General features: G+C 36.0%; 1 protein-coding gene and 1 pseudogene across 3 annotated transcripts in view; both read right to left on the reverse strand.

Moving 5' to 3' along the window:
• The window catches only part of ZCWPW2 (zinc finger CW-type and PWWP domain containing 2), a 66,652-nt gene extending 46,173 nt beyond the window's left edge, over positions 1-20,479 (reverse strand). Inside the window, exons 1-2 of one of the 3 annotated variants that reach the window (XM_087824908.1) lie at positions 20,458-20,479; positions 649-1,001 (exon numbers count right to left, since the gene is read on the reverse strand). In XM_087824908.1, the coding sequence (XP_087681034.1) occupies positions 649-935 (287 nt within the window). In that variant the 5' untranslated portion in view covers positions 936-1,001; positions 20,458-20,479. Of the gene's footprint in view, positions 1-648; positions 1,002-3,332; positions 3,940-5,095; positions 5,163-20,457 lie in introns of those variants that run through there. The other 2 variants (XM_087824907.1, XM_016198806.2) reach the window with 2 other exon arrangements.
• LOC107526411 (SIN3-HDAC complex-associated factor pseudogene) lies at positions 11,905-15,208 on the reverse strand (annotated as a pseudogene).
• Positions 20,480-20,591: the final 112 nt, after the last annotated feature.

Consider the following 20,591-nt stretch of genomic DNA (forward strand, 5'->3'; position numbering starts at 1 on the left):
CATTACATACTTGGAAAAATCAACCTAGAATGGGAAACACTGAGGTAGATAATAGTAAATATATAAAAATCTAAAATAAAAAGGAAGGAAAAGAACAAAAATATATTTTATGTGTCTAGCTTCTAGGCAACAATTACAGAATACACATTCTTCTCAAGATAGGCCATGCTGGGCCATAAAATAAAATTCAATGAAAATGACTACAATAGATTTAAATTAGAATTCAGTAACAGTAAGGTATTTTAAAATCCTCAAATATTTGGTAATTTAAAAACACACTTCCAACAACTCAGTTCAAAGAAAAAATCATATGAAAATTAGTAACATCTTTCAAGCTCAATGGTAATAAAACATGACATATTGAAATTTGTAGCTAAAGCAGTGCTTCAAGAGAAATTTATAGCTTTAATTGCCTATATCAGGAGGGAAAACATTTGAATCAGTTACGTAACTTTCCAGCTTAAGAAACCAGAAAATGGAGAATAAAACCCAAAGAAGTCAGGGAAGGAATAATATGAGATCAGGAAACAATAAATAATTAGATAAACAATAGAGAAAAAGTCAATTATTTTAAAAGTTTTAAAAATTCATAAAATTAGAAAGACTATATGTCAACAGTTCATTATAAAACAGTAACAAAAATCTTACCTTGGCCAACTAAGAAATTTTACCAAAACCAGGCTACCAAGAGGTAGCTGTGAATAGACAATCTTAAGTCCGCTTTGATGAAACTGAGACTCCTCGGGAAAGTCTTCTTCCGAAACAGAGCACTTATTGTATCTTGTATCGGTGTTCATGTGGCAGTACCACGGTTCATTGTGATCAACTTTGGCTGCATCCTCACTTGACAACAACCTCCATTTCAAACAACTATCATTCTCACACTGAACCCACACTTTGTTTACATACATGTTGTTTTCCACGGAGAAATCCATTGCAGTGTTACAATAGTCTACTATTACCTTACTATTAAAATTTTTTTTTCCATAAATGTATTTAATCTGGAAAATAAAAGAATAAGGACTCAGGAATATAAGAAAAGTTCAATCCAAAATGCAAAAAATAGCTCTTTTCTACCCCCTTGGCCCACCTACTCTCTATCCTATAAAGATTACCCATGTTGAACATGTATGTTTCCAACTACCCAGAAACAAAAGAACAAAGTAGATGCATTAATCACTTTGGGCACAAAATGCTCCAAAATTAAAAATAAGAACAGTATGATGGGGCAGGAGAAGAGCAGAGGTTAACTATAATATTTATAGTTAATAAGTTAATCTACTATATCACACTCATCAGGTAGATATCCTATACTTTTACTATAATAATAGCTAAGTCTTATTGAACGCTATGATCCAGATATTATTCTAAGTGTCTTATGCACACAATTTATATAGTCTTCCCAACATCCTTAGTATAGCCATTTTTAAAGAAAAAACTGGCCTGGCCGGGCATGGCTCAGCAGTTGAGCATCGACCTAGGATCCAGGAGATCGGGGTTCGAGTTCCAGTCAGGGCAATGCCCGGGTTGCGGGCTAGGCAGCTGATCAATGACTCTCTCATCATTGATGTTTCTATCTCCCCTCCCCCCACTTCCTTTCCTCTCTCTGAAATCAATAAAGATATGTTTTAGGGGGGAAAAAAAAGAAAGAAAAAACTGAAGCAAAGAAAAGTAATTTAAGGTCCCAGAGCTTATACATGGTAGAGTGAGATTTAAATGAAGTCAGTTTGGTTCCAAATTTGGTGGTATTACCAACTAAGCAGTACTGCCTCTGGTTGTATATATAATAGCATGACTTGATGATCCCATTCTTTTTCTAATTCTGAGGAAAATCATATGCAGCTAAATATTTTACCATATGAAAATATGAAATGTTTTTTAAAATTAAAGAAATTTCTGCATTTATAATTTTACCTTTTATCTATTATTAAAGTTATTTAAAAAACATATTTCTCAGAGCTTTCTTATTTTAAAAATTTTAAACATATGAAAGTTAGCATTGTATGATTAAGCCCTCAATTTCTAACTTCAACAATAATTGTTATGTGCATACTAAAATATAATTAAACTAAAATACAAGTAAAAATACTAGGAGCTTATTTTGCAATACAAAACCTATTTTTAAATAAAAAATACTTAGATATGCTACGAGTTAATAGAACTAGCCAAGGATATGCACCATTTAAAGAATCTATTAACTCATGAGTTAATTATATATTTAGAAACTCACTTATCATATACCTTTCAGGGTAACTACAAATAGCTTTGGGGAAAAAATTGCCAATATAGTATAATAGCCATAGTTCACAATTTTTGACCTACTAATTCCACTCATGTGAATGCATTCAAAGAAAATGCCTCTCTCCTGTTATTGATTTCTAGTTTCATACCACTGTGGTCAGAAAAGATGCTTGATATTTCAATCTTCTTTTACCTGTTAAGACTGGGTTTGTGCCTAACATATGATCTACCCTGGAGAATGTTGCATGTACACTTGAGAATACGTATTCTGCTGTTGAATGGAATGTCCTCTGTATGTTTGTTAGGTTGGTTTCATCTAAAGTGTAGTTAAGTCCAATGGTTCCATATTGATATTGTCTGAGTGATCTATCTCTATTATTAAGAGTGGGTATTGAAATCCCCTATTATTATATTGCTATTTCTCCTATTAATATTTGCTTTATATATTTTGATGCTCCAATATTGGATGCATAAACATTTTCAATCTTCTTGATAAACTGACACTTTAGCATTATATAATAACCTCATTTGACTTTTCCCAAATTTTTACTTAAATTCTATTTTGTCTGATATTAGCATAGTAACCTCTGCTCTCTTGGTTTCCATTTGCATGGAATATCTTTTTCATCCCTTCACTTTCAGTCTATTATTGGATAATTAGTCCATTTACATTTAAAGTATTTTTTATAAGGGCTTGCTATTAACCTTTTGTTAATTCTTTTATGGGTGTGTAGATCCTTTCTCTTTCTCTTGCTCTCATGCTTTGTGATCTGGTATTTTTTGTGTGGTATGCTTTTATTCCTTTGTCATCTTTTCGGTATTATAGGCTTTTTTTTGTAGTTACTATGAGACTTACATAAAACATTCTATAGTTATAATAGTCTATTTTAAGCTGACAACTTCAATAGCATACAAAAGCTCTACACATTTACTCTCCCCCACATTTTGTTTTTGATATCATAATGGACATATTTTTGTTGTATATTCTTTAAAATTTTTGTAGTCATTTTTAATAGTTTAACATTTATCACAGTAATATGTGATTTACATACCAGCATGACATATTATTCTGAATTTGACCTTATATTTACCTTTACCAGTTTTATACTTTGTTTCATTACTAATCAGCATCCTTTCACTTAAGCTTTAAAAATATTTTTTTAGCATTTCTTGTAAAACAGGTCTAGTGGTGATGAATTCCTTCAGCTTTTGCTTATATTGAAGTATCTTTATCTCTCCTTCCATTCTGAAGAACAACTTTGCTACTAGGTAAAGTATTCTTGGTTGGCAGTTTTTCTTTCAGAACTGTGAATATATCACCCCACTCCCTCTGACCTACAAGGTTTCTGATGAAAAATCTGCTTATAGTTTTGTGAGGGTTTAGTTGTACATAACAAGTTGCTTTTCTCTTACTGTTTTCAATTCTTTACTTTTGACAATTTGATTATAATGTCTCAGTGTGGGTCTCTGGTGCTTTTTATGTTTTCTGGACCTGGATGTCTACTTCTTTCCACAGATTTTGGGAAGTTTTCAGCCATTATTCCATTGAATAATTTTTTATACCGTTCTTTCTTCTTCCTCTAAGTTTCTCATAATAAGTTTATTCATCCAGGAGATGGTGTCCTATAAGCCCTTTAAGTAATTTTTTTTTTAATTATTTTTTCTTTTGTTCCTCTGACATGTCTTAAAACTCATTGATCCTTTCTTCTGTTTGATCTAGTCTCTTGTTGAACCCCTTTACTGAAACTTCCAGTTAACTCATTGTATTCTTTAGCTCTATAAATTTTTTAGTACTTTTTTATATTTTCTTTTTGTTAAAATTCTGATTGTTCATGCATTACTCCCTTGACTTTAGTGAGCATCTTTATGACCATTACTTTGAATTATCTGACGGGTCAATCACTTATCTCCATTAGTTTTATCACTGGGATGGATCTGGAGAAATAAAGCATGGGAAGCTCCCACATGTCCATTCAGGGTCCCATAGGACAAATTATGTGACCCATCAGACTCAAGTTTCTAATTAGAAGCCTGACCCTTGGGCAGCAATCGGAAAAGCACGTCAATTCCCTTCCAGGGAGAAAAGGGGAGCCTTAATTTTTGCCTGCTCCCTCTGTGCTGAGGCTGGGGAGGAGGGGGTAGGGGCAGAGAGTACTCACATGTCTGTTAAAAAATCACCTTTTGTTTTCTATGGTGAGTGGGGACTTGTGGATGCTGAGCTATTTTCGCTCTCTGACACAGATGATTTGGGAGCCATTCCTTCAAATGACAGTCATAAAACTTAGGGCGGACAAGCTCCTTTAAGGGAGAAACTGGAACCATGCTTTTATCATTGGAGTTAGGGAAGAGAAGGTAAGGGAAGAACCTACAAGCCCTTTCAAGCTTCTGAAACAGCCGTCAGTTTCCAAATGCAAACCGATTAGAAGTTCAACCCTTGGGCAGCAGCTAGAAAAGTATGCAGTCAAACCCCTTCCAAGGGAGAAATTGGTATCCTTGTGTTATGGCCTATTCCCTCTGTGTTGATCCCAGTGTTTTAGCCATGTAAATACATTTCTGTTTAAAACCACCTCTTTGTTTAATGTGGTTGCAACTCTTTAACAAATACTGAGCCCCACTTACAGCTAGAGCTAGGTGACAAGAGCTAGACCCTTGGGTAGCAGCCATAAAAGTTGGGGAGCTAGATGTGTGGTCTAAACACTCTGCTGCTCCTCAGGAAGAAGCTGGCAGCTGAGAGTTCTTTCATGATTATAAGCTGCTACATTGAGGATTTATGGCATGAGTGTGTCTCAGCTTTTCCTATTCATTTCAATGTGGGTATTTTCTCAGTCACCCATTATATAAGGAGTCACTCAACTAGTTTCTGTATTTCTTTCCAAAAGAACTGATTTGCACGTAGCTGTTTATTCAGTGCATTTGTGAGAGTAAGGAAAGTTCAAAGCCTCCTATTCTGCCACCTTGCTGGTGTTCTTCATATTTTTACTTTTACATTAGTTTCACAAAAATATTAAACAGTAGTAGTAATATCAGGCATCTTTATCTTCTTGTGATGCTGGCAATATTGAAGCATAAATCTGGTCATCAAAAAAAAAAATTATAATTATTTTTGTCCAGGCTTTCCTTTAGCTGTCGTGCTCCAAGACACCATCATCCGTCCTCCACAAGGCTCCACAATGAGCTGCAAACAAAGTAGGAGGAGGAGGACATGATATTGGCTGCTGAGTGAAGGCCTACCAACCTAAAAATCAAATATGACGAGAGATGCAAACGATTCTAAGTCAGGTACTTGAGTCCATGTGAACAACTAAACTGAGGGTAAGAAGTTGGGGTACAGTTCTAGAAACATGAGATTTTTCATTACAAGCTCATTTAGGAATATTCTACTTATACTTATTTTTATTTAATAAATAAGAAAACTAGGCCTTATGGATACTTAGTATCAAATTGATATTAGACTCCTCAGACCATACATACGCAGGTCAAGTGTCCTAAGTGGGATGTGAAGCTCCTGCTGGAAAGGTGGGAGGGACCACAACTCAGAGTGCTTCACAGAGGTGCTTGTCAGTTGTGCATTTACCTTTACCATATTGCAATGTACTGGAGTAACATATTTGACTAAATAGGTTTATAGATTATATTATGTAAACTATTCTCACAAAATGGAGTAACTTTAAAATATTTCTATAAAGAAACATATTGAAGAGGAAATAATGCAAATAATTAAAGCTATGAGATATATAAAGCAGAAAATAATTACTATCTAATTCTTCTAAGAAAAGGTCAGACAGTAGAGAGTATAAACTGGTTGCCAGACATCCTAGTCAGCTACTCACTCTTAAATACTTTACCATCTGGCTTTCAGCAAAGATCTCTTTAAAAGGAGTCCAAGGATTTTCTAATCACCTAGTCCAATGATTGTCAACCTTTTTCATCTCAGGGCACACCTGAACTAATTACTAAAATTCTGCGGCACATCAAAAAATATATATATATTTTGCTGAGCTGACAAATAAATGGGTTTAATTTTGATTCATTCACACCAGTTATTGTGTTGGCTGTTGTCATTTTTTTGACAATCTAGGTAAAACGAGGTCAGTGTCCCTGACTAAATAGCCAGGCATTGCATGTTTTAAAAATTCTTGTGACACACCAATTGAAAATCACTGACCTAGTTGAAAGGCTTATTCTTAAACCTCTAACAACTACTGATTCCATTACTAGTTCCTTTTTCTCCCTCCAGTCCCTAAATGTAGGCCTTTCCAAAGGTTCTATCTTCAAACTTCTCTTTCTACATTTTCCTCCTTAGGGATTTCACTCAGCTAGCTTTAACACTTTCTCCCATACAAATAGCTGCCAAATCTCCATCTCAAGCCTCCTGACCTCCATCTCAAGTTTCACCTTCACATCAACATTCAAATAATTTCGACATTGTCACATGTATGTTCCTCAAGCACCCTGAATTTGGGCCAAACTGAGGTTTTTTTCCATCAAATCATTTTCTCTTCTCCATTTACTATTACCTGGTCTCCAATTTCACCCAAGGTCAACTTTAAAACTCCCTACTTCCTCATCCCTCCATTTAAATAGTTATTTTGATAAATCTTAAAAAATTAAAAAGGTTTCTGTGTGTCTTTCCACCTTTTCAACCTACGTACTTCTATAAACCTAGTTCAATTCCTCATTAGTTCACTTAGACTATTGATAACCAGTCAGTCAATTTTCTTTCCCCACGTTCTTTCAACTGATAACAGGTTAATCTTATAAACTCTTGATAATTTGTCCTCTTGCTGATATAGTTTCCTATTGCTAAAAGAAATTTGGAATAAAGTTCCCATTTCTGTATTTGAAATCTCCACAATATAACTCTATATGGTAGTGGTTAAGAGTATGGGTTTTATTACCAGTCAGACCTACATTAAGATCTAAGAACATCTACTGAATAGCTGTGTGACTTTGGGTAAATCATTTAAAATCTTTCTACCTGGAAGGTGGGAATACTACTAGACCTACCTCATAGAGTATTCTGAAAGTTCAAGAAAATAATGCATGTATGGTATGAAGCAAGAAGCACAGCACACAGTAGGTGCTTATTAAAAGGTTGCTAGTATTACTTTCTTTTATTAGGCTTTCAAACTGCATCAACTTACATTATTTGATATATCCCAAATATATCCAATGTGTTCTGTCTCTGTATCTTTGCTCATGTTGTCCTCCTTACTCTACCAAATCTGTAAATTGTCTACTTTCAAAATCTAAGTCTTTCTGGATATCCCCAACAAGCTGCAATTTCTCCCTGCTTGACCTTCAGGTCCTCTTAATACCATGTCCTCTGGTATTTATAACATTCTGCTTCATATTATAGTGATGTGCAGTGCCTACTTCCTACCACTAGACTGTAAGCTATATGAAGGAAAAGGTATTATTTTTGTGTCCCCAGCAACGAATGAATTGATGACAGAAAAACTGTTCTCTGTGTGTGGACCCCAAAATGCTTAAAAAGTGATTTACATGCAGGAATTTTTCATATCACTTACCTAATTTTGCACAATTTCTCCTATATTTCTGTGAAGCATCTGGAACTGGATAAATATTCTAACAGATGGGAAAGAGATTAGTGAGCAATTTTTTATTTGTAACAATACATTACAATGCATTACTAGTTAAATTGAATTTATTAAAGAAACCACCAAGGTCTGTAGAACTCCATTATACAGCTCTAAACAACTTAATACAGTATAATCATTATAGATATTTGTAGCACTAAAGTAAAAATCATGAGCTAAAGAAGAGAAAATAGGAAAATTCCATATAGATTTTACATAAATTCTCCAAAGATTTTTGTATTTCATGAATGTTATTTTAGGATGTTATAGCAGAGCCTGAAAAAAACAGAAAATAAGATCAATTCTTCTTGAATTGAAATATTACACAGTTCCATTGTTCAACAGAACAAAGGTCTTTAAGATGGAGTACAGCCAATATGAATTCTTGTGAAGCATCAATTTTTATTACAATGTATATACATTTTATGACTGATGCATCCCAGATGGTAAAATTACAACATACTGAAGGAGTTCTGAACAATATCAGAATTTAATGAGACAGTGTGAATAAATACATACAGAAGAGGAATGAAGATAAATGGCTACTTATAATAGAAATTGTTTTTATTGTCTGTATGTGAATGAGAAAAATGATTGTTCTTCCAAAAAAAACCAAAAAAATTGTCATTGTTCCTTTGCTCTCCAACATTGTTGTTATAGGAAGTAATCCATTTTTAACCACAGGCTATCCCAGATGATACAACTCTTCTCAGTTTGAGAAAGTAATAGTGTGTGTATCATTGTCTTTAGAGTTGGGGCATTTCAGCCTTGAAATGTCAATTCCCATCACTTCTGTTTTCTCGATAATATCTTACTTGTAACCAATGATTATAACACTGCATTACTGAACCTGACTATTTTCAAAGAGAACTTGAAGTAATAAGTTAATTTTAATGCTATGAATTAAAATTTTATAATATTCAAGAGACAGTTGGAAAGGATGAGGACTTGGAGTAAAAATGTAGTTCTAATCTTGCTTATGCAACTTTGTAACTGTGTAATCTTCAGAAGGCCTCAGTGTTCTCATCTGTAAAGTAAGGCGAGAAGGGCTAAAAAGTTGTCCTGTTTTAGTGTTTCATGATTGATCCGTTCTGGTGGTTTTCCTCAAAAATCTTTACTCCCCATGCCAGGTTATTAGCTCCTCTATGCTCTTTTTAACCATGTATCAGAGTTTAAATGTCACCAGCCACCCTTTCATCATTGTGTTAGTCTTGTCAGCTCTGAAGACTTGCTAAACTTTGCTTTGCAGTATGTGCTGGTTTTCATTATTTATTCTGTCTTCGGTTCACATGTAATCTCCCTTAACTAGGCAATCCTATTAGTCTACAAGGTGTACTTTTTGCCAGTCATTAACATCCAGCACTCTTCATCACCTTCAATCCCCATCTGGGGCCTTCAGTCTGTCTTCCAACATCTCTCATGAAAGATGCTTTTATCACAAATGCTTTGTACATAACAATCAGTAAAACCAAAAGCTGGTTATTTAAAAAGAGAAAATTCAGGGATAGATCATATTAGAAATATAACTATAGGAATCTAAAAAATTTAAGTTACTAGAGGATAACTTGTATACATTTAACTCAAAAGGAAGTTTTAAAAGTCAGAAAATGAGAGTTTAAGAAAACAAAGACTATGTTAATCTCATTTAGAAAAGTAGATTTTTTTTTAAATCCTAGTAAAAGCAGATCGGATCTGTGAATGAATCAGAAGTGTTAGAGAAAAATCAATCATGGCCAAATAGGCAATGAGATGTAAGAATTATGAGTCCAAGACTGGTCCCCTGCAAGATGGCCTCCCAAATGTGACATCCTAAAAAGCTCCAGGGGAACTGACTATGGCCATCAGTTCTGCTCAACAACATTTGGATCTCCAGCTCCCATTATGCCAGCAAGGGAGCTGGTGCTAGCCCAATCGTGTATACTGATATGGCCTACTGGTGTTGCAATCCCACTATTATCTTGCAGCACCTTAAAGCTAGCTGTAACCACAAGGCTTAGAATTCAGTTGGGCTGGGACTGCACATCAACCTTGTATGCCATGCTCTCAGAACTGTGCTAGAATCAAAGTTCTGCCACATGTTACTATTGTATTCTGGTCCCTGGTTGTGCTAAGGAGGTAGTTGGTGTTTCTCTAATTATTCATTAAAAGCTCTCTAGCTCATGGTCAAGGTCCTTCTACAATGAAGTTTATCACAAGGCCTTATTAAATCTCTATGTTCTGATTCAAAGAGGAATGAGGCAATGGAGGCTTGCCCACTGAGCTACTGATCCGTCTGTGAGCTTCTTCTAAGAAATGCTGCTCCAGCAGGGCTGGTATGTGTGCTGCTTGGCCACTTGCAAAATGTTCTTCCCTCATTATAAAAAGTCTGAGCTGGTGACGGTTTCTTCCTGAACTTTTAGAAAAGTGGCAATGAGAGTACTTTGGTTTGGGCTCAAATGAAAAAGGCATTTAATAAAGATTTTAGAACTAAAGGGCTCCACATCCAGGATTCATTAATCACTTAACATCTCAATGTTTCAAAAGCCTGAGTAAAAGAGCCACCCAAACACCAACCAGCTCAGCATTAATACACACCTCTTTCTTCTAGAAAAATTTTTTAGTATGAAATGAAAAAAATCCAAATAGGTTCAAACATACCAAATGCCCACTCTTCCCAGGTAAATACTTCACAAAGATCAACGAATCCAGAGCTAAAATTGAGCTATGAAGGTTTTTAGTAAAATCATCAGTCACATAATACAAGCAAAAGTCCACTATTTACATACATGATAAACCCTCTAAGAAAGGTACCCCAAGAAGCATTAACCTTTGTTTGGTGCCATCTTGAAGACCTAACACATTTTGCAGACAGTGTAACATTTTAACAGAATGTGTTAGCTACTGTGCGGTAGTGCTTTGGCATGTTCCCACAGGATCCCTTATCTTAAACATGTGAGTTTTCCCAAAGAGGAGCTTTGGTTCTGCTTTAGAATCTCATATAAATTAAACACCTTATCAAATATTAACACGGAGGAGGTAACACAGTATGCAACACAGACAGTCAAGTTACCTCTTTGTATACTTAGGAATTACTTTCTCCTTGAAGGTATTGACACTAGAAAGCTTAGCCTGTCCTGATTAATATTTCAGTAGTAAAGGTTTGAGTGATTAGAACCTTGGTAAAACCTTACTCAAAATTATTAATACTTCCAGTGGCAAGGGCATGTGACTTAGTTATTACAAATTTATATTTATCAAGGAAAACAAGTATAACTAGTCATCTTTGGAAAATGCCTCAACCACTACTCAATATAGAAGGATAAACCACAGGGTTTATCACAAAATTAACCTTATCTCTGTCCCCAAACCCCTTGATTTAATTCATCAGGAGAGGGCTTACAGACTTAAGAACTTTATAGCAGCATTCAGCTTTCCTATGAAATAATCGGTATCTTAAATACAAATGTACACTGCTTGTAGTGAGCTAGGTACAGTACTGGCTTCAGAGTTTGTAGAAATGGAGAAAAGAAGAACCAATTCAAAACCATTCCAGAAATTGCTTTTGGGTAGGATAGCAAAAGTCAAAACTGGGAAAGTCACTGCTAAGGGATGAACTGTATCCCCCATCAACCTCAAATTTTATATGTCGAAGTCCTAAACCCCAGTACCCCAGAACTTAACTGTATTTGGTGATAGGGTATTAAACGGGGTAATTAAATTAAAACGAAGTCATTAGGGTGGGTTTTAATCCAATCTCATTTGTGTTCTTCTCAGAATAGAAAATTTGGATATACAAGCCTGTGGTGCAAAGATGGTGTGAAGGCACTGGTGGAAGACGACCATCTATAAGCGAAGAAGGGAGTCTTGCCTCTCTGGAGCTCTCTGGAACAGACCTTACCCCAAGGATCTCAGAAGCAGTCAAGCCTGAGGACACCTTGCTTTGACTTCTAGCCTCCAGAACTGTGAGGAAATAAGTTTCTGCTGCTTAAACCACTTAATCTGTATGACTTTGTTATGGTAGCCTTGGCAAATGAATACAGCCACCTTTGTCTTTTGAAAATTTAAATAGTTTTTTGTTCACCTTCTACATGAGCCTCAGGTACCACTCCTCAGTGGAAATGGTTAGAGGCTCTGGCCCCTGCTCCTTCAGCTTCTCAGACACTGCTTTCTTACTGCTGTAGCAAGGTTTGAAAGGATTTCCCCAAACTGTCCTTTATGGATAAACCCACAACATATTTTCTGCCTTTTTCAACATGTGAGATTAAAAAGAGGTGTTCTTATTAGAACCAGAAGCCATCGCTGCATGAGCCATCAGCTGATGTAACTGCAATAGGCGATGGGCTGGAGAAGTACTTGAGGTGGTACCATGGGCATCAGATTCATGAGGGTGACATTCTTCTCACAGTTCACTGATCTGGTTGCTTCTTTATCTTGTTTCCCGATAAACTTTTTACTTTCTTTGGTGTCAATACAGAGTTCAGGCTGGATCCTGCCCTTGTACCTACCACAATTCCAGTTTTTTGTTTTGTTTTTTTATCCTGCCAGCAGTATTTTCTTTCTTTTCACAAGTAGTACTCAGCCACTGCAAAGTCTTCTGAAGGAGTCTCATGTAATGGCAAACAGCTTTGAAAATCCTTTCATCATTTACTGTCACTAAGTTGAGAATTGGAGAACCTAGCTCTGCAAATACAGCAGCCCTTTCTACTTCAGTACATCTCTGGCTTATAAAACTAAACATCTTTTCTTCTAGAAATAGTCTTCCAAAAGCAGCCATTCCACACTCATCTTCCTTCTTTCCTCTTGCATCCTTACAGTGATTATCCAAAACCTTTATAAATTTCGGGCCATCTTCCCCATTCTCAAAAGATAAACTTTCCCCTTACATTACAAGAAATAACCATCCCTTCTCATCTCAATACCTAAACGCTTATCTAAAACTGCTCTCTCACTTATTTGCTGCAGTTTCAGACCTTGATTCTATTTTCTTTGTTTTGAAATACTTCTTGAGGGTTTGCTATGAGCCAGACATAATGAGAAGGCAAAGACAAGATCCCTCTCCTCAAGTAATATTATTATTATGAGACAAATACAAAATGCCATGGAAGCACTAGGGCATACCTGAGACTTTCCGATAGGGGGTTATCACGCTACTTAGGAGAGGAGATGTATAAGCCAATCTGAAAAGTGATAAGTAGGAATCAATGCCCCTATTATGTGCCCCAGCAGCCTCTACTCCCTCCCTCTATATACCACTTAACACATTGTGAAAATCCACTTAGGGAAAGGTTAATACCTGTCTTATTAACCACTGTATCCCTAGCATCTAAAGAATACTTGCCAAAGAGAAGCACTGAATATTTATAATATTATGAAATAATTGAAATAATTTGAACCTCAGAGTTAGACTGACCTAACCAGTGTTGATATTCAAAACATGTAGCAATGAAGATGGCTCTTCAATTGAATAGCTGTAGCTCTGGATTTCAATTCTGGCTCCATTTCCTATGAGATTTTTAAGTGAAGGCAAGTCAGTTAAATGATCTGAATATAATTTTATCATGTGTACATGTTAAAGGTAATAATACTTAATTTATAGGATGGTTTTAATGAGGAAATAAAACAGCATATAAAAAAAAACATTTCAGTGCCTGGTACACTGAAGACATATAATAATAAATGTTTGACTTCCTTGCTAGACTGCTTTAAAGTGAGTTATAGTTTAAACTATAAGAAATTATAGAAATTTAGTAAGAAAATTAAAATATGCAGAAACCAATACAAAATGAAAGCACTCTAATTATTTCTTTCCTTTATGATTTTTCTCAAGTGCACAACAATTATTTGCTTCTAAACTTTGAAATGCATTTACCCTTAATCTTCTCTATGTTGTAATTTAACATTGACCATTCATTTACCTAGTTAACAGTGCCTTTTTGTCGACCATAGACTGTGTTTAACAATTCAACAGAAATTTATTAAGAGCCTATTATCAGTGCAAAATCATAATTTATCCTTATTATTTAGGGACTAGTTTATGCAGATACTGGATAGCTTATAGCTTAATAAGTGTTCCAAGATGCTTAATATTTACTTTTTGTTTTAATAATGTAGATAACTGATAGTTTTCATCCAATATCAGCAATCAAAGCAGGATGAAAAGAAACAGTTTATTGGTGTATTTAAAGGCTGATATCTTTTGCAGCAACCATATTCTTCTGCTTTACAATTTTTCAAGGGAAACATTAATAATTAGAAATCTGATCATTGTGCTAAATGGCAACTTCAAAACTTAGTAATCAATCTACATGTTTAGGTCTATATTAGATGGCTGCAAGTATCCAGTTTATTCAGTATATTGAGACTTGTAAGAATAAAATAACAGATCCAACAAAGGTAATTAAAATTAAGATCTTCAGACTGTCAACCAAATGTAACAGTGTTATAAATGGACTAGAATTATATATGTAGGTTGAACAAGGAGAGTATTAATTTCAGTCTGGCTTAGTTACTTCTCCCTACATGTGCTCATTCTTTTTTTTTTTTTTTTTTTTATCTTTATTGGTTTCAGAGAGAGGAAAGGAGAGGGAGAGAGAGAGATAGAAACATCAATGATGAGAGAGTCATTGATCTGCTACAGCCCGCAACCCGGGCATGTGCCCTGACCGGGAATCGAACCCTGATCGCCTGGATCCTAGGTCGATGCTTAACCACTGAGCCACGCCCGGCCGGGCCATGTGCTCATTAATTGACCTTTATCTAAGCTGTATTGGCACAGACGTCACATGGTTGATTTGCTTAAAGATAAAATTTTGTTCCTCCAATGTTGTAGAAGAAAAGTCTTTAATTAAGTTGACCACTTCCTTTAAATCAAAAGGCACAAAAATAGAACCTCAAGCCAATCTAATTAGAGTATTTCAACTTGTTATGCAAAATGATTTTGTAATAGTTGCAAAATTAATGACATGATTTTCTAGTAGATTTTTAAATTGTCTATGAGTAGTCAGTTGATTCTTAAAAGTCCAAAACAGCCATGTTTATTTTTTAATTCACAGACAGTATTTTAGTAATAATTTTCTCTTAACAATCATTTTATATCAGTCTCTTTTGTCTTTAATAACCTCCTCCCTCTCATCCCATAACCAATCTTTTCACCTGATTTTATAGATTCTACCCTTTAGCTATCTTTCCAGTCCTGTTTCAGTCTCTATGGTGCCAGTTTCTTATCTGTACTATTATAATAGTTTCACCTATTTTTCCCTTTTTTTGGCTTCCAACTTATTCTTTATAGAGATATGTAAATGACCTTTTAAAAATGTTAATCTTACCGTTCTATTTCTCATCTTTACAAAAACTGAGACAGGTTTATTCAGTTTTTCCAATGATTCCATTTTTGTATTGTGAGTTGTGCAATAGGTTTGGAAATTTTCCCTCTCCTTTGCTATATGATCTATTTGAAAAATCTAACTTAATTTCTTTCTATAGATCTTACTGAAATTTACGGTCATTTTTTCATTACTATTTGGTAGTTTATTTAATCGGAGGGAATTTCTGGTCATGTTAAATTTCACGCAGGTCTTTGTCTATGTGACTGATTCTCTGTAAGAGATTTTACTTGTTTATCCATTAAAAAGGCATTTGCCTGACTCATCTCGCTATCTAAAACAATGTTTGGTACATGGTAGGTGCTAAATAAATATTTATTAAATATTGACTAAGTTAACGAATTCCTATCCCAAACAGCAAGAGTATAACTGTCAAGCCCCAGAGGAGGGTTGCTCACACTTCATTTAATAAGAAGCCTAAGACTCCCTCAACTGGCTCTTCTTTCTTTCTCTGCACAATCTACCAAGCCCATCCTGGGTTCTCTGTTGCTGTTCTCCTATCAGCTTTTCTCATATTTCTTCTCCCCACTCCTAACATCAAAGGCTTTTCAGGACTACTAGTTTTTTCTTCACCTACGTATGTTTCCAAATGAAAATCATTGTATTTAGTTACTATGCATACAATTATGACACTCATATTTTATTTTTTAAAAAGAAACCCGTCAGAAGCTAATTTCTATTGACTACAAATCACGTCAAGTCAAAATGTTATGAAGCACAGATTGTATGTTAGAACAAAGTTAGCTACTAGAAGCAGTAGTATATGGGTGTTTTATAAATGGACTATAAATGCCATAGTAATTTGATATCCACTATCACCCATCCATTTGAAAAGCACATGAACTGTTCTCCTTTTAGTTAGGACCTTAGTATCATTCCTTTTCTCCTTGAATTCATATTTTTGTCTCACTTGCTCCACATAAGTTTATTCTGAACATATTTTAGGTGCTTGAAAATATTTTTAACTGATCATCCCATCACAGTTCCCTGCAACAAAAAAAGTATATTTTAAAATTCCTGAGAACATAAATTCTAAAAATTTTCCTTAGTATTATCACTGAATTACTAGAACACTACTGATCAAATAATACACATATTACAAATTATGATCACTTGAAAATAACAAAAGCCAGCTTTTGATGGAAATGCATGTCATAAAGAAATGGATAGGGCCTTCCCACTTCCCACCCACCCCCATTTAGGTCATGTATTTAGGATGAATATTATCGCTAGAAAGAAACTGGGTTCAGGTTAATTCTGTTCTTTTATTTTGTATTCTCCCATTCCAAACATTTGGAAATAGAAGATTTTCTGATTATACCAATAATTATTCTTTTGAACTACTAAACTATGTAGCAAAAATCACATGGGGTATGTCATCAAAAATGATTTTTAAGGATCAGCTGACAACACAATTGAGTTCTGCAATATTTTTGAAAGCCAACGGGAATTGCCATTCGCAAAAGAATTAACGACCAGTCATTAGGATCGTTCACTTTCTAAAGAGGATTGAGGTGAGATTAAAAGTATTGCTTTATTATAGAGTGGAAGAGGGACAATTACCACAGGGGAAAGGTATGTGGCTCAGGCACATTGAGACAGGCCAATTTTAGCAAAAAAAACATGCAAGTTGACCATCTGAGAATTAATATCCTTAAACTATCCTTTGCATAATCCCCTGGAAAGCCTTCATGTACATTCCAACATTAAGGGTTGGGGACATGTGTTGCCCAGTTTGAAGACTGCTGCTTCAAGATACACACATTTGGATATACACAGTGTTAATAGAAATCATGAAGTAGTTCACAACCTTCTTTGTGTGTATGTGTGTTTTGTGTGCATGTGTGTGTGTGTGTGTGTGTGAGAGAGAGAGAGAGAGAGAGAGAGAGAGAGAGAGAGAGAGGGAGAGAGAGGGAGAGGGAGAGGGAGAGGGAGAGGGAGAGAGGGAGAGAGAGGGAGAGGGAGAGGGAGAGGGAGAGGGAGAGGGAGAGGGAGAGGGAGGGAGAGGGAGAGAGAGGGAGAGGGAGAGAGAGGGATGAGGTATGGAAGAAAAGAGGAAAGATAGACTATGTATGCCCAGGTACCAGGTTTTTAACTTTTGGTAGTATTTTTTAATCTGCTTTTTATATCTCTGCCACTAAAACTATTCCCTTACCCTAGAGCTCTTAACCTAGACATGTGATATGTATGGGAGAAAAGAGAGAGAATGCTTTTAAAACAATACTGATGAGATGACATTGAAGCTGATTATTAATATAAAAAGACACTGCCATTTCAACTTAAAAGTTTTGAACTTTTAAAAGTATTCTGCTGACACTGAAGAGCCACTACCAAGGATCTACCATAGAGCACCATACTCACAGAATACAGGACAAAGAAACAGAAAATATGACCACTAGAGTGGTATGATTTTAATCAAATTCATACACAGTTTAAGTCACTAACCAGAAATTCACTTGAGAAGTTTCCTCAAAAGTTGCATTCTTACTGTTTCCTCTCACTGTATATATTTGTCACACCTCAGAAATACACAGCTCCCATTTAAAAACACTTTTTAAAAATGTTATTGCACGCTGCCTAATTAGACAAAAATAAGATTTGAAGCAGCCCTAAAAATGCATGATTGCCTGAAAATAAGAGAAAAAGGCTGAGCCACAGTCAAGAGCGGTGCCAAGGCCCCTATTTTTTGTTCAGATATTGCTTGGAAATCCAACCTACCCTTGAAAAAGGGAACCTAGCCAAAACCAATATTGTATCCTTCAGGAGCCCCTGTTCCTGATGGAAAACATTGGTGAGAAGATGGGTGCAGGTGGGAAAAGGTAATGGAGAAGCTCTTTTAATGTCTATTTCTATTTTTCAGTTACAATACCTATAAACAGGACACTTAAAAAAGTGCTTGTGTCAAGAGTGTACAATTCAGTACAAAATGTCCATTCTGTAACAAGTATATGTATATTTAAAGCAGTGAATTGTTCTGAAAATTTCAGACTGCAATTGTAGGTATTGTAATTAACAGTTAAAAAAAGATTTTGTTCCAAACTTGGCCTGGGACAGAATTTTCTGGATGATTGTAATTCACAACTTCCTCTTGGAATGAAATGAAAAATCCTGCAAAAATGCCTCAGCAATCTTCCAATAAACTTTAACAGAATTAGGACTTGCTTTGGGAAACCATTCACTCACCTAACCAATTGACCATCATTAAAGAGTCTAGTGACCCCAAAATAATTTTCCTTCTGTTACCTAATTTAATGATGATTATCTAACCATTTCCTTTTCCCATAAACTGTCCTTACCAAGGCTGTTATCTGTTAATTGACATTTTCCTTTCAGCAAGATTACAATAAAACTTTAACATATGCTTATAACTAAACTGTGTGACAAGCGTTCTTTAATAATTTATTTGCTAAAATTAAAGTGGATGTACATAGTAGATAGAATGTCCAATTTCCAGCTTAATGTAAAGATATTTGGATTATATTTTGTCATAACCTAGCAGGGAAACCACTCGCCACCCGCCCCCCCAAAAAAAGTTTAAGATGTTTTACTAACTAAATCAACAGGCTTATTACGCATTCAGGACAATTTTGTTAATAAGATCCACTTTTTTCATAATTATAATAGGAAAGTGTGTATTTTAAAACAAATATAGCCCTGGCCAGTATGGTTCAGTTGGTTGGGCCTCTTCCCTTGCAAGGAAAGGTTACAGGTTAGATTCCTGGCCAGAGCACACTCTGGGTTGCAGGATCCACCCCCCCACCCCATAGGGAGCATGCAGGGGGCAGCACATAGGTTTTCCTCTCACAACGATGTTTCTCTCTCCATTCCTCTCTCTCTAAAAAAAAAAAATCAATAAAAAATATTAAAATAAATAAAACAAAATACAGGCTCATAAGAAAACCTTTAAAATACTGAGCTAAATCATTTTCTCCTTATTTACTCAAAGAAGTAAAATGAATTTGTTTTTAAACAAGTCTCAAATTATTCTAAATTATGAATGAAGGTTCAACAAAAGAAAACATTCCTACACCTATAAATTAGAAACCAAATTATTTTATTCCTGATGATTTTGGGTGCCTCAAGTGATTTTGTTAACATTCGTCAAGACTCTAGTAGCTAAAACATACCACTTGATAGTTTGCTTTTGATTTTTTTTTTCCACCACTTCCCTGATTGTCTATGGTTGAATTTCAGGAATTAACTAGGTTTGCTTTTAAATTTGTACAGTGCATTACGAAGGCAAACAAACAGGATTGATTCTTGTCCACAATATTAGAAACACTGCTCTCTTCCTTGCCCCAGCCCAATAAATTGAAGCGAATGGATCTTTCTAAATGAGCACATTAAAACAGATTTTTAAATATTTTAAACACACCATGTATCTTTAACACCCCATGTCTTCGTTCATAACAACTATGAATTTTCCCTTAAATCGAAACCAAAAAGAGAGGCTTAATAATAATAAAATAATTTAAAATAAACCCTAGAGCTGAATCCATGCTTTGAGGAGCTGTTGGGCTGATGAATTAAAAAGGCGATGAAAAAAGCATCTTTCAACAGAGCACACACTGTAACAATATTTAAGCCCTCAGTTGACAAAACACTATGTAAGGCCGAGTCAAGAAGCGTCATTGTTGCCAGTTGGCAGTTAATGAGGATGCATTGTCTGTAATTACCATTTTCTCGTTTATTCTTTCACCAGAAACACCCCTTGAGCTTGAGGGGCTCCATCTGGCAGAGACCCCCAAATATGATAACAAACTCAACTACTAATTCCACAGCTCAGGAATGTCGTCTAGGAAAAAAGAAGGGTGGTAGCAATTCCAGGGCACCTGGTACAATCCCCAAACCCCACAGCTTTGTCCTAAATTCAATAAATTTCACATTTTTAGAAAGAGCAGCGTGCGGAACAACTATGGGGTCGTTCAGTAAAGCTCCGAGTTTGTTTCAAATGATCGCCCGAGGGTTCGAATCAGCGTCTAGGAAACGGGGGCGTTCGGGGTGAACGGCTCGCCGCGCGCCCCTCCCTCACCCCACCCCCACCCCCACCCCCACGCGCGCCTCGAGGCAGGTTCCCCGTGCCTCCCGGTCACAGCGAGGCCACAGCGCTGGGCTCGGAAGGGCGCTACCGACGGAGCAAACACGCAGCACAAACGCTCGGGGACCCCAAACTAGATGCTACGTGAAAAGGGCCCGGAGACTACATCAACGGAGGCCACCCCATCACCTGTCACAACGGCGCATAACGCCCTTACCCAACTCGTCAGCTCCGCCTCCACCTCTTCGCAGGCAGCGCCCCGCCCCGTCCCGCCGCGGAGACTCACGGGACACGTAGTACGTACGCCACGCCCACCTCCTCCTCAAACCCCGCCCCTGCAAGTATCGGCTC

The sequence above is a fragment of the Miniopterus natalensis genome, chromosome 15 (assembly GCF_054644295.1).
Source record: "Miniopterus natalensis isolate mMinNat1 chromosome 15, mMinNat1.hap1, whole genome shotgun sequence".
Classification (NCBI taxonomy): Eukaryota; Metazoa; Chordata; class Mammalia; order Chiroptera; family Miniopteridae; genus Miniopterus; species Miniopterus natalensis.